A 15,767-nucleotide genomic window follows, 5' to 3' on the forward strand; every position below is an offset into this window, starting at 1 on the left:
TTACACCCCCTTGCAACTTGAGAGGCGGAACGGGGGATGGAAGAGGCAGACTAGTGTAGCCCATGTACAGGAAGGGTGTATTCATGCAGATGTGTTTAGCGCAAGTACACTTGTTTTCGTTTACTATTGCACTTACTACAGGGCAGGTGTATATGTCACATGATAGTGATTTTGGTTGGATGATTGTGACACTGTTTATTCAATATTTAGGAGGTATGTTAAAAGTTGCCTTTGTTTACTACCCATGTGACCCAGTAGCTAGCACAGAAAAAAATTGCGCATGAAGAACTATTTTCAATGCACATTGTATGTGCTGTAAACATCGAAGAGTTATTTATTTAGTTAGTAATTTTAAATTAATAGATGAAATAAAAAATATGGATTACATTGAAAACACTTAAAAATAAATCTGTTTTCGTTTTTTTAGTTGGTTTCTTATTTTGTTACTAGTTGTTATTTTAATTTATGATTATATAAAATTTATATTCGTGCAAATGCATTCTGATGTAAATTCATTGTAAATACCCATGCACTGGGAGCACTCAATTCATGAATATATGTGAGAGGGACAACCATTGTATGATAGTATTTGTAGATGGGATCAATAATGCCCAGAATACCAAGCAGTACTGATACAGAATACTAAGAAAGTTAAAAATAAAGCTGCAGTACTACTGATGCCCACCAGTGTCTGTCCACATTGTAATTTATCAATTGTATGAAGGCAGGATTCAAATACACTGCACTTGTACATATATGATATAATGCTAAGCATATATCAAAAATGTGGTTTGGTATTTGACTTAATATAAGGATGTAATTGTGCTGATGAAGCTATGGGGCCTGATTCATTAAGGAATGTAAAGCAAAGAAATGAGTAACTTTGCACCTTGGCAAAACCATGTTGCATTGCAGGAGGAGCTCAATTTAAAATGTGGGGACAGATTTATAGATGGGGTAGGGCATGTCCTAGATCAAGTTTAAATATCAGTGTAAAAATAAAGCCTGAGTCATTAAGGAGAGCAAGGCAAAAAGGAAGTAAATTTGATCCTGGATAAACCATGTTACAATTGAAGGGGTGCAAATTAGTTTATGTTTTTTTGCACATAAAGAAAATACTGGCTTTTTTTGTCACTTCAACTATAAATCTGTCCCCACATTTTATATTTACCTCCCCCTCCAATGCAACATGGTTTTGCCGAGATGCAAAGTTAATAATTTTTTTGCTTTGCTCTCCTTAATGACTCAGGCTCATCAAGTATTTGTGTGCTACATGAAAAATCAAGCCAATATTTAACTTATGTGCAAAATAGTAAACTAATTTGCACCCCTTGCATTGTAACATGGTTTGACCAGGAGAAATTGTACTCTTTATTTTTGCCTTACCTTCCTAATGAATCAGGCCCAATGTGTTTTCCCTATCACAAAAAGATGGGAGCTTTGCCTCTTAAAAAGTAACTTTTACTTGGGAATTTAAAATCCAGTTAGCATTAACAATATTACTGCCAGAAACACCAGCAAGTATTTTGTGGTTAACTACGATGCAATAAATATCAAGTCATTGATCATTTGAATACATTTGTTACTTGCGACTCCAGAGTGGCAAATTGCAATTGGAGCACTGCCAGAAATATATTTTATCCATTATAATAATACATCTACTCAGTCTTTGTAAAGTGCATCTGTTCAATCCACAGTGTTCTAATAAAATCACAGCTGAATAATGAAAGTCCAATAAAGGTACCAGCTACCATACTGTAATCATACTGAAATGGTATTATATCAACTTGCAATAAGACTGTCTGCCATTTCTTCTCTTCCTATTCCCATTTAAATTCAAACTCGGACCAACAAAGGAGATATTTTAATTAGTAGACATTTTCAATAACTTACCGTTGAGCTTCAATTTTACTATGATATGCCAATTATTAAAAATTTCCATTTGTATTATATTACACCATGGTGAATTCTCAAATGTAAAATGTATCCCTTACTTAAACTCATCTTTACTACTTGGTACATTGTACTTTGACTCCCTTTATAAACTATTTATGCAGTTGACAAGTATTGTAGCCCCTAGATAAAAGCCTAATATAAAAATTCATCTAACTGTGTAAGAAACCTATCGTCATTGGAGTTATTCCTCCTTAACTTCACAAAGTGTCCATAAGGATTGACGTTTGTAGTATGCATATGGTGAAAGCTCCCCCTTCTTAGAATCAAGTTCATGTCTTTTTTCTATACTTTTTAGCATGTTCATGCTAAAAACAGAAAGATGCAAATCCATAAAATTAATTTTATCTATATTATTATTCTGCTTCCTCTTTATTATTAGACACAGCAAAAATGAATAAAACAAATCTTACTTTACTTACCAAACTATTATGGCACTGTCAGTATATCGTTGCCACGCTTTAATGTTTGATACTAAGAGATTCTCAACTGAGAAGATAAAATCTTCTTCTCATTACCATCACAGTTGAACATATTATTTAATACAACTAAATTTAAACAATCTTCCAGTGAATTAATATTATTAAAATAATCTACCATATGGTCAAGATATGATTTGACACCTGCCACATCATCACAATGTTTCATTTTTATATATAATTGACACAACATTAACAGTAAAGGTCTCAGACTGTTTCACAACTGATGTACTATGCCACAGGTATTTTGGGATGGGGAAAAAGTGTGTGTCTGTAAGCTTTCCGAAGTCCTGGAGGTATATCTATTAAACTGTGGGTTTGAAAAAGTGGAGATGTTGCCTATAGCAACCAATCAGATACTAGCTAGCATTTATTTAGCACATGCTACAAAATGACAGCTAGAATCTGATTGGTGGCTATAAGCAACATCTCCACTTTTTCAAACATGCAGTTTAGTAAATATACCCACTGGTGTATAAGGAGATCAGGAACAGGCCAAGAATATTCACTGTCTATGATCCATGTGTTTCCCTCTGCAAGGGATGGGGAAAAGGAATCCTGTGAATTGCCCATAATTTTTTTTTTGTTCTTTTGTAAACAGTGTTATTGTGGTGTGACAAATTATCTTTTTATGTGATCTTAATAAGGGCTGCAATACACTATGATAGGTGCTTTGTTGTTTAAATCAAGTGCTCTCATTTATAACCTTTAATCCAAAAGATATATTTAAATCTCCAAGTGTTGTATTTGTTCTTGTTAAATACTTTGTATAGTTGCTATGTATCGCACCATCTCTAACTACACAATACGTATTGTGTTTCTGTCACTACTGCTAAGACTATCTGGATAATAATAACCGAGTGGACATTAAATTGATTTACTCTTATCATGATCATGTATAGATCTTTGTATAAAATTAGGATAGGGCGCACAAGGGGAGGGGTTTGAATTTACGGATATCTGAGTAACAAATGTGCTTTCTAAACATTCATAAATAACAAAACATCAGATATGGTAAAAAATGTTCATAATCACAGTGCCAGATGATCGCAATGTCAATGTCCAATGGCCAAGGATAAAAAGAGTGGAAGTCCAAACGAACACCATGTGCGTTCTGTTGCAGGTTCACACGGTCCGCCACATAATCCACATGCACTCAAACAACAAGAAAAGACATATATCCTCCAATGGTGTAGTACTTCAATGTTTAACATTTATTGAACACTGATTAAAATTCACTTACATTAAGTAAGGGAAGATGTGCGCATCAAGGTATCTTTAAAACGAAGCAGGAAGCGCGCTATACATTACCAGCAGGATTCCTGCTTCGTTTTAAAGATACCTTGATGCGCACATCAGCGAGTTTTCAGTGAAAATTTAAAGCGGCAATGGCTTTAAAGGCATTGCCGTTTTAAATTTTCACTGAAAACTCGCCGATTAGCGGCGAGTTAAAAAAATCGGCAGTTGATACATTTGCCCCCTGGTGATGGAAGAGGAGAGGTAACGTTATTCTAACGATATTCTAAACACCCCTCCTCAGCTATCACCTCTGGGGCTTGTATTTCTCACTGGAACGGGAAATTAGTTCCTTTATAAAATTAAATAATCACGTGATTTTAAAAGCAGTGTTCTGTTGGCATACAATAATGGGTTGATGTCATGTAAGTAGCTGTACAATTATAAAACCATAATATTTACAGTATCAATCTTTCTTTACAGGGTGACAAAGAGGCTGAATTAGGGCTTCCATTCTCACCACTCTGTGATCGAAAATCAACACTGGTAGCACAATCACAAATAGGTAAAAAGGCTTTCGTTTTTTATATATACTTAAACCAATGATTGTTATTCAGGTTGCAAGAACCAAAGCTATCATACCTGATGAAGAGACCTAAAAGTATATTCAATTAACCAATAAAGCCTATCACTTGTGTGTCACTGTTTTCCTAATAAATGAATCAAACACATTCATAAGCGTACTCTACTGTTCGTCCTGTTATTTTCTTGCTCACTGTATTTCACATCTACTACAGGCAAGTGAATGCACTTGGCACATGTTCAGATTTGTCATATTTGGCTGGTTCAGGATCCATAAACTAATTCACAAATTCCTTATGGATCCATGCATACTGTACAGTGCAGGAAAAATATATTGCATGATTATAGATAATATTAAATTCAGCTTGAAGGTTCTCGTGAAACACTGTGGTACAAAATTAGGAAGGAACTTCCTTTAGTATTCCATTGTCATCAGGTCTTATTACACAAAGTCCTCTAAACTCCTCCCACTTGGCTGCTACACCTTGGATCCAGGTCTCATTTCCACCACTAATATCCACCAATCTCTCTCCTGACTGACACCCTCTTCATCCAAGCCTCGTTTTCATTTCTCCTACGCTGCCTCTAACTTCTCTGACAGCCTTGTATTAAGCTTGTATGCTTTTTTACAGTTATTATTATTAATAAATATTTTTAGTAAATTATGTAGCGAAAAAGTGCTAGTAATTATTATTATCAATAATAATAATAATACACTAGGAAAACTAATTAGTGCTCTTATATAATATTATAGAAATGACTGAATGATGTATTACATTTAGATCCCTTAGATTGTACGCTCCTTCGAGCAGGGCCTCCTCTCCTCCTGTTCTCCACCACCTTAACTCTGCTCTCCAGCTCTTTGTCTCCTCCGTGAGGTCCTCCTGCCCTTCTACCCCTCTAGCTACCCCGCTGGGGGCTCTCACCTCTCTTCTAGCTGTACATTGAGCTTCCGAGTTATTGTGCTTTTTGTTAACTGTTCCGTGCTGTCTCACCCTGTATCGTGTTTCTGTCTGTCCCTGTACGGCGCTATGGCTACCTAGTGGCGCCTTATAAATAAAAATTAATAATAATAATAATTCTCTTACTAGTGCTTTTCTATACATAATTCCATAAACATATTTGCCTTATGATGGCCTAACTATCACTGATTCTGCAGCGCTGCACAGCGAACTCATTCACATCAGTCCCTGACCCATTGGAGCTTACAGTCTACATTCACTAACATACACACAGACAGACAGAGAGAGAGAGAGAGAGAGAGAGAGAGACTAGGGTCAATTTTTATAGCAACCAATTAACCTACAAGTATGGTTTTGAAGTGTAGGAGGAAACCTGAGCACCCGAAGGAAACACACGCAAACACAGGGAGAACACACAAACTCCACACAGATAAGGCCATGGTCGGGAATTGAACTCATGACCCCAGCGTTGTGAGGCAGAAGTGCTAACCACTTAGCCACCATGCTGCCATACACTACCAAATGCTTTTATGTTATAATACAACACATGTGGGGGCCGATTCCATTAGCCGCAAGGTGGTGGCAGACATCACCTCAATGTACAGCTGCGCACATTGCCGGCCAATACAGTACCAAATCTCTGCTTCATTTCTCCTTGCACCTCTATGGGACGCAAGGGAATATGAGCAGAGATTTCAGTAAAAACATTAAGGGATGTGTCTCCGTGGACTGTTCTGGAGACACATCGCAGCACTTTGCGCTGATTTGAACCCCCCCATAAAATGCATATACCCTACTATTTTCCAAAACGTGGCACAGAACTTGATCTTATGATACTATTCCTATGCTCTACCACATGTTATTTTATAACTCAGCATACATAAATTGCATATGTCCAACATAATTACATGTAGGAAATGCTAGACATATGCATTTTATATGTGTTGTATTGTAAAACAATGGCATATGGTAGAGAATAGGTCTACAACCTGCAGCTCTCTGGCTATTACAGTACAACCAACCCAGGATCGTTGGCAGGTCAGGACTAATCTCCATCAACCAGTGGTTTGCGTAAGATTATAGAAGCTGTAGAGCAGGCCTGTCCAACCTGCGGCCCTCCAGGTGTTGCAAAACTACAAGCCCCAGCATGCTTTGCCAGTAGACAACCTGTTGATAGTTGGAAGGGCATGCTGGGACTTGTAGTTTCACAACATCTGGAGGGCCGCAGGTTGGACAGGCCTGCTGTAGAGCTTGTAGAACATGACTATTGATCTTTGTCTTTGGGTAACACAGTAGAGTTTATACCTCTCACATCCTGCATTTATGGTGGTGCACAATGCCATTTCTGTTATAATGTCGTGTCTTAGACCATTCAGTTATTAATGGTCCTATAATAACATTTAAAGCAAACATCTGTATCAAAACATATTATATTGGTTAAATTGTGTGATAACAGTGCCTAGCATGGTAGTTATTCTTATTATTCTTATTATTCTTATTAATATACAACATGTCGATATACTCAGTATATTGAAAGAAACAACCAATGGGTAAAACGCAACTACTATATTTAAACCATCTTCTAAAATGCAAGAAAATCTGTTTCAATTTATGGTATTGTGTTTTTATTACCAAAAAGCTCACGTTATATAACTTTTAGGTTTTATAGACTTCATAGTGGAGCCAACATTCACACTTCTAATGGACTCAACCGAGAAAATTGTTATTCCTCTTATAGAGGAAGCTGCAAAATCTGATCATTCTGTCTACGATAAATCCAGGTTTGTCAGTTTAATTTGCTTTTATGGAATTGTTAAGATTGTTTTTTGGTGAAAGAACTGAGAATGTCATTCTTATACATTAATGCCACCTAGTGGCAGTTTTGTGTATAACTGCAGCAGAAAGTTATGCAAGTGATAATTGAAAATCTTAAAACCTACTGTAAGTATTCTCAAAAACGTGCAATATAAATATGTTTACTAAGTCTTGCACTTTTTTATATTTTGTTAAAATAAAAATGAAGGATTGATCACAGTCAAGTACATATTACAAAGTAGGCTATAATTCTAGCCAGTGATTCCCAAATTTTCTCGGTTCTAGGCACCCTTAGGGTCTCCATCATTTTTTCAAGTCACAAGTCAAAATAATTACTGAGCACTTCTGTTTTTTAAGTAGTTGGGTCAAAATAATGTAAGAAGAATTTAGGTCAGGACAGAAATACTTAGTAAGTTGTTTGCAAAAATAATACATATAAATCCAAGGAAAATAATATTTTTTTGACAATTATATTTCTTTCAAAGAACAATTTACAGCACTCATTAACAGGAATAAGATCAAACAAAATAAAACAATAATATGTGCAAAAAATTTTACTTGATTATTAAAGTATGTTATAAAAATACCAAACTTATTTGTTAATGGATGTGTGCGCCTGATGTGCACTACACAACTTTTCAAACTTTGGGATCAGCTTGGACACTGCCACCCTTATTTCCTGTTCCACATTGATTTTTGAACAGTACTTGCTTATTATTACAGCAACAGCCAAAAACCCAGCTTCATACAGATATGTTGTCACAAATGGAATGAGGATTTGCTGTGCTTTAGCACACTGGGCTCTCTTATCACACTGTGCCCATTTCCACACTGTGCCTCTGCATCACACTGTGCCCCATTTCACACTGTGCCCCTCTTTACACTGTGCCCCTTATCACACTGTGCCCTCCTTCATCACACTATGACCGCTTCATTACATTGTGTCCGCTTTATCACACTGTCCCGGCTTTATCACACTGTGCGCCTTCATAACCACACTGTGCCCCTTCATCATTACACTGTGTCCCTTCATCATCATACTGTGCTCCTTCACCATTACACACTGTGCACCTTCATAATCACACTGTGCCTCTTTACCATCATACTGTGACCCTTCATCATCACACTGTTCTCTCCTTCATCATCCCACCTTTGCTCCTCCATCACACTGTGCCCTTTCACCATCACACCGTGTCCCTTTATCATCACACTGTGCCCTCCTCCATTATCACACTTTTTCTCCTCCAACACACTGTGCCCCTTCATCATCATACTATGCCCCTTCTTAATCACACATTGCCCTCCATCATGCTTTTGCTCCTTCATCACACTTTCCCTTTCATCAGTTTCCCTTTATTACACTGTGCCTTTATCACACTGCCCCATTCATCATAGTGTTGCCCCTCCATTTCTTTACTTACCTTTTACTCGACCTTCTTTCTTCTGTTTTCTTCTCTTTTTCTTCGGTTTTCTTTTCTCAAGCTTTGCTGTGGCCCCTCTCTGTGCCGCTCCTCACTGTGGGAGGAAGATGCCAGGTCACGGGCGCCGCCGTATTGGTTAAGTGTTTTTTTTATAGCTGGCCGGTGGACAAGAGGGGGGTGGCAGACTTGGCACCCCCCCCCCCCCCCCCCGTCTTGCTTAGCCCACTTACCACCAACCCTGGCCCCAGCACTCCTGTGAGAACGCAACGGCACTCAGTTTGGGAAGCACTGCTCTAAGTAATAAAACTTTAAATATATAAAAACATATATCTTTTTTGCATGCTACCACCCTACAAATACAGCATTGTTCAAACCTACAGGCACTGTTGTTGAGCATTCCATGTGTACTTCAGTGCTATCGTTAGGGTATTTTATCTTTACTAAGCTGTACTTTTTTCTTACTGACAAACAAAAATCTGACACATGTTTAACTATTAGTAAGTTTACTGATAGATAACAGCGATGTATACAGATGCATGCCATGATACTATGTAGTAAGACTATTCACAGTTTCAAGCTCAAATTAGCGGATAATACTACTATTATACAACTGTTTAAACTGAAATAGCAGCTAATTTTAGAAAAATATCTCTTATTTAACGACCCTTAAACCAGCAGAGCCCTTCCACCACTTTCAAATTTGGAGGTATAGATCACAGGCATTGTTATGGCTGAAATACTTTTGTGATCATCCATAGTGTGTCCTATAAGATCATCTCCCTAAAAACTCTCACGGTAAAGACTCGCAACCTTTTTGATTCCTAAGACATACCTGGTGCTTTACCCATATTTTTGTTAATTACTATATTGTAAAGGATGGAGCCATTGATCTCTGTAGAGATGGACAAAATAAATTGGTCTAGGGGGGCAGAAATTTAAATGCAAGTTTGTCATGATCAGAAAATATAGGCATTAAATATTAATATTAAATAAATATTTTCTTGTTTAATATGGCTTAAGTCATCATCATGCTTAAATGTAAGTCTGCAATTAAGTATCAGTATGATGTCAAGCACTGTGACAGTTCTTTACTGTATGGTTGTCTGAGATGTTAAATTTAAGTCGTGTTTAATTCTTCTGCAGTCTGAATAATTCTGAAGTTGGACGTGGTACTGACATACAGAGGAAGCCCACCGTACGTACGTCACAAACAGATGGAGGCTCTTCATCGGAATACTCTTTGGCAACTGTAGACTTGCAAACTTTCAAAAAGGATTTGGTTGAAATCATTCAGCAAAATAAAGAAAGATGGAAAGAGCTGGCAGTACAAGGTATAAGCAATGGCCAATTAGAACAGACTATTGTATTTTGACTTGTTTTACATTTCCATGCACTACACTAGTAGCCGTTGACACAAGTTGTTAGGGCTTGTTTTTTGTGTACTCACAGAGATAGAAGAGGCAATTAAATTGATTGTTCTTGTCATTGGCAAACATGCATAACATGTATGGGATGAGTCAACAGTAAAAGTAAAATGTATAAATAAATTGTTACTTTTAAATATATTAAATAACATGAGCCAAGTGTATTGTGACCTGGCATTTTTTCTATAGATCATTGTTTCTTAAACATGGTCCTCAGGACCCCTAACAGTGCATGTGTTCCATATCTCCTTGCTTTAGCAGAGGTGTATTCATTACAGACTGACAGAGTGCAACAGATCCACAGGTGATATAATTGTTTCCCTTGTCACCTGGAAAACATGCTATTAGGGGTACTGATGACTGGGTTTGAGAAACACTGCTATAGATGACATTGCTGAAAAATGAATGGTCCATTGAAATACTGAATATCTAAACCATAGTTGCATACTCTACCGGAATGTCTGGGAGACTCGTGAATCTTTGGGAGTTCTTCTGGACTCCCGGGAGAGCACGGCAACCTCCCACATCCTGCACACTTCGTTGGTTAACTGGGTGGGGGTGGAGCCAAATGCGTCATCCAGTCCCTGCACCTGGTGAAATAGGAGGAAATTGACATTGTTTAGCAGAGGGATGGGGCCTAAAGATGTGATTTGCATAGCCTCGCCCCTAAGACGCATCATCGAGATCTCCCATCCACCCCCGGAGGTGACATCTCCAAAGTTGGTAAGTATGATCTAGACTTATAATGGAGAGCATGGAACCAGATAATCAAAAAACATAGATACTCAAATAAATAAATAAATAAATTTAAACCCATAAAACACTCTATAATGACTAGAATTAAAGAAAAAATACTAGTTTATGGTTATTTGGAGCATGGGATCTGGTCGTATAATTGCCAATGTAGAAACCAACTTAAATCATTTCAAAGTTTGACAAATATTCTGTTCATGTTGTGAACCCCTCTTGAATACAGCTCCAGCACAGAACTAGATTCATCTGGGGGCTGGCTGGTGAATAGTTCTATGTTTTAAGAGATTAGATTGCAGCTGGCTCACATAAGCTGTACCACAGGTCGCATGGCCAAATTAAATAGATAAAGCTAGGTAGATATTATTAGTATATACAGTATATACCTATTGTAAGATATTATTCTACCAATATTATACATACATTTAGGGGTATATTTACTAAACTGCGGGCTTGAAAAAGTGGAGATGTTGCCTATAGCAACCAATCAGATTCTAGTTTTCATTTATTAAGTACATTCTCCACTTTTTCAAACCCACAGTTTAGTGAATATACCACTTGGGCTCTATATTAAGGCTCTATTAATAACATTTATGCCAAGTGACATTTGTCAAATTAAATTTTTAACGATTTTTAACAGCCATGTTATAACATTAATAAGCATATTATAATTTACAGGCAGGCCTTGCAGAGGAAACAGCTTTGAATGTCACTCTCTTGTTAAAACCAAAGCAGCAGACACCAATCAATGGTCAACAGCAAGGACAGTGAATGTTGCTGACCATTAAAGCAGTGCTCCAATCCACAGCAAGCAGGGATAGTGTGGGTGTAGCACTAACACAGTGTATGTTGATGACAACAAGCTGACTGTCAAAACCTAAGTGACTGCATTCAAGTAATAAGTAATAAGCTGAACTAAACACAGAAGACAATAATGATACTTTATTAGAAATTGACCTTATATATAGGTAGTTAGTTCTCTCCCTTTTACCCTAATATATCATATGCGTTAAGCAGGCCTCAACAAATATTTCAGAATCTCAGGGCAAGCCTAAACATTTAGGAGCCAGAATTTTTTTTTTTATAAGATATCAGCTAATAAATGATAGACTATACACATAGTCCCACCCCCTTTACATACACCTCAACACTCTTACAAATATTACACCCCCTTCAATCATAAACCCCTCTTTTTCCTCTTCTACCTCCACCTCACTTGTCTTTTTCGTCTCGCTCTTCTTCTACCCCGCCAAGTCCATTGTCTATTCTCCATCTTTATAAGCCCATTCACCATCTCCTCAGCATCATCAGCTTGTAATCACCTTCTCCATCGCATTATTCCACTTCTCTCCTCACTAAATCCCTACTATTAACATGTTCATTGTCGTATCTCTGTCATCACCATCATCTTGCTTCGATCATCTTCCACTCACACAGCACAGCAACAGCAGGTTCTCACCCACCTCAGTTCCCTCAAACTCCCTTTAAGGTTCCTTCACTCCCCCTTCACAGCTCTCTCACCCAACCTCGACAGTTCTCTCACCTTAGACCCTCATAGTTCTCTTACCCAACCTCCACAGTTCTCTCACCCCACCTCCAGAGTTCTCTCACCTCAGCCCCCATAGTTCTCGTAAACAACCTCCACAGTTCTCTTACCCAACCTCCACAGTTCTCTCACCTCAGTGCCACCCCATAGTTCTCTCATCCGACCTCCATAGTTCTTTCACCAACCTCCACAGTTCTCTCACCTCAGACCCCACAGTTCTCTTACCCAACCTCCACAGTTCTCTCACCCAATCTCCACAGTTCTCTCACCTCAATGCCACCCCATAGTTCTCTCTTCCAACCTCCACAGTTCTTTCACCAACCTCCGTAGTTCTCTCACCTCAGACCCCACAGTTCACTTACCCAACCTCCACAGTTCTCTCACCCAAACTCCACAGTTCTCTCACCTCAGCAGCTACCCCCCATGTTCCTCTCATGCAACCTCCACAGTTCTCTCACCCATGCTCCACAGTTCTCTCACCCAACCTCCACAGTTCTCTCACCCAACCTCCACAATTCTCTCACCTCAGCGCCTCCCTCCCCATAGTTCTCTCACTCAACTTCCACAGTTCTCTCACCTTAGCACCCTCCTCCCCATAGTTCTTTCACTCAACCTCCACAGTTCTCTCACCCAACCTCCACAGTTCTCTCACCTCAGGACCCCCCCATAATTCTCTCATCCAACCTCCACAGTTCTTTCACCAACCTCCGCAGTTCTCTCACCTCAGACCCCTCAATTCTCTTCCCCAACCTCCACAGTTCTCTCACCCAAGCTCCACAGTTCTCTTACCCAACCTCCACACTTCTCTTACCCAACCTCCACAATTCTCTCACCTCAGCGCCCCCTCCCCATAGTTCTCTCACCCAACTTCCACAGTTCTCTCACTTTAGCACCCTCCTCCCCATAGTTCTTTCACCCAACCTCCACAGTTCTCTCACCCAACCTCCACAGTTCTCTCACCTCAGGACCCCCCCCATAGTTCTCTCATCCAACTTCCACAGTTCTTTCACCAACCTCTGTAGTTCTCTCACCTCAGACCCCCACAGTTCTCTTACCCAACTTCCACAGTTCTCTCCCACAACCTCCACAGTTCTCTCACCTCAGCAGCCCCCCCCCCCATAGTCCTCTCATGCAACCTCCACTGTTCTTTCACCCAACTCCACAGTTCTCTCACCTCAGACCCCCACAATTCTCTTACCCAACCTCCACAGTTCTCTCACCCAAGCTCCACAGTTCTCTCACCCAACCTCCACAGTTTTCTCACCCAACCTCCACAATTCTCTCACCTCAGGACCCCCCCCATAGTTCTCTCATCCAACTTCCACAGTTCTTTCACCAACCTCTGTAGTTCTCTCACCTCAGACCCCCACAGTTCTCTTACCCAACTTCCACAGTTCTCTCCCACAACCTCCACAGTTCTCTCACCTCAGACCTCCATAGTTCTCTCAACCTACACACACTCTCTTTAATGCTGCTTCTCTCTCCTTCCCATATTCCCTTACCTTAGCAGACTGACAGACCAGGCAACATGCCAGCAGTTTCCACTGTAGAGCATGTAATCATCGCCGGTGTGACGTGAGATAATAACGAAAAAAAAACAAAAATAGGCAGCTCCACATTTTTTTAATTACTTTAGATACTTTAATACCTGCAGGTATCCCAGGACAAATTGGGCCCCCAGAGCCATGAAGCATGAGTCCCTTTTTACTGAAGTTGAACTTTAAATACTAAGTATTCTATTCTATAAAGATAATAATATTGCAGTGATTAGAAGTTGTTACTGTGTATAGTAGAACACAGCCAAGCTGACACATGAACTATATTTCTGTTACAGTACGTTCTATAAAACGAAAACAAATATAATTCCTTAATCATTGACTTACAACACTGTCTGTGTACAATGTTGTATGAGCTCTCCATTAAAAAAAACAAGACAAAAGCAAAAACAATAAAAAAAATGGACCATGTCGGTAAACTGACTTTTAAATCATTAATATTTAAAGTGAATTCCGGCTACACGAACAGTAAATACAGCAATAAACTATATGACTGCAATAAAATTCAGGAAAGAGTAACGTCACAGTCTGCATAGCCCGTCTATTTGTCACTAGGAGTGGATCATAGTTTATATTAAGTATGACAAAAATCAATGTAGCGTCTGTAGGATAACGTAGTGAATCCTTCTATCTAATGTCTATCTTGTTTTGATTAGTTCTCACTAATAAACTAAAATAATTTATATGCAAGGGACTTGGTACAATGCCAGATTAAGTCCACATGGCCACCCATTAGTAATCAATATACCATATAATGAAATAAATGTAAAAGAATCCCTAATAATTTGTTAGTTAGGATAAGAATAAAATTATATTATGTCAGAGACATACTTTTTAACAACAAGCAAAGCACAGTCAGATATTATTACACCCAACATGTGAAAATACTGACATCATACACACATGTAACCAGGGGAAGTAGGAAAACGTATCTCTAGGCCAAATCATGTTTTATTATACAGTAGGCTTCTAGATTAGGGTTGTCACTATCCACTTATAAAATGTAATTGTCCAGAACCAAGTACACCAACAACCTCAAACACGCACATTCCCCAATTTCTCTTCCCCCATCCTGCTGTGCAACAGAGCTGGAATATAGGTTTCTTGGCCCTAAGTAATATACAAGGCTTTACTCACATATGATTAATTAGTAATAACAGCACTAATAATGTATTTAGGAAACACTATAGCTACAAATGACCCAGTTCCTCCAGGAAAGTCCTGAGGGAAAATTTACTATGGTATGTATTTGTTTTTTTGCGTTTTTGAAACCAATGCACATTGTCAATGACTTTCCCCTCCATGCCACTGGATTTACTATCCAGGATAATGGATACACTCGCTCCTCTTGCTTCAGCTGTGCTCTCTTACAATTAGAATGTAACCTCTGTCATGAGCAGGTCCTTTAAGTCCTGTAAGATGCCAGGTGGGGCCTCCTTACTCCATTTCATAACTACATTTATTTTGTCTACCTTGTATGTCCCTGTTTTATGTATGCATTGTTTCCCCTGCTGTACAGCACTGCAGAGCACTGTGGCACCCTACAAATCAACGATAATAAAAATGATTATACTTACTTTCAACAAGATTGTTGATACAAAGACCGAAAAGGACAGTACTCCACACTGACTCCTGTAGTACTCTACTTATAATTGTTTTCCAGCACAGTATAATACTCTTGTGGAAAATGAACCACAAGCCTAAACATAGAGAAATGTTGCATACGTAATTTTTCCCATATAGTTTTATTGACGTCGTTGAGTGAACTTATCTGCAGCATAGAGATCAGTCATCATATACTAGAATCAAAATCTTTAAATTTGCTTTCATGAGAAACACAGTGAAATAGACCACATATGTTCTTAGCATGTCCATGTGAATATGGCTTACGAAGGTCTCAACACTATCAACTGCAATATTTAACTTGTATTGTTGAAACAGTCTTTAGCTCTTGCTTCCAAAATACATTGAGATGGAGGGTGAGATAACTTAGCTTAAGATAACATATTAAATTTGGGGAACCCTGGCCAAGCACCAAAGAGG

At 38.7% G+C, this 15,767-nt stretch overlaps 1 protein-coding gene across 3 annotated transcripts in view; it reads left to right on the top strand.

Moving 5' to 3' along the window:
• PDE1A (phosphodiesterase 1A) overlaps window positions 1–15,767 on the top strand; it is a 242,019-nt gene that overhangs the window by 212,500 nt on the left and 13,752 nt on the right. For all 3 annotated transcript variants that reach the window (XM_075180495.1, XM_075180497.1, XM_075180496.1), the window contains 3 exons: window positions 4,152–4,233; window positions 6,873–6,993; window positions 9,592–9,779. In XM_075180495.1, the coding sequence (XP_075036596.1) occupies window positions 4,152–4,233; window positions 6,873–6,993; window positions 9,592–9,779 (391 nt within the window). The remainder of the gene's footprint in view (window positions 1–4,151; window positions 4,234–6,872; window positions 6,994–9,591; window positions 9,780–15,767) is intronic.

This window comes from Mixophyes fleayi, chromosome 7 (assembly GCF_038048845.1).
Source record: "Mixophyes fleayi isolate aMixFle1 chromosome 7, aMixFle1.hap1, whole genome shotgun sequence".
Lineage (NCBI taxonomy): Eukaryota > Metazoa > Chordata > Amphibia > Anura > Limnodynastidae > Mixophyes > Mixophyes fleayi.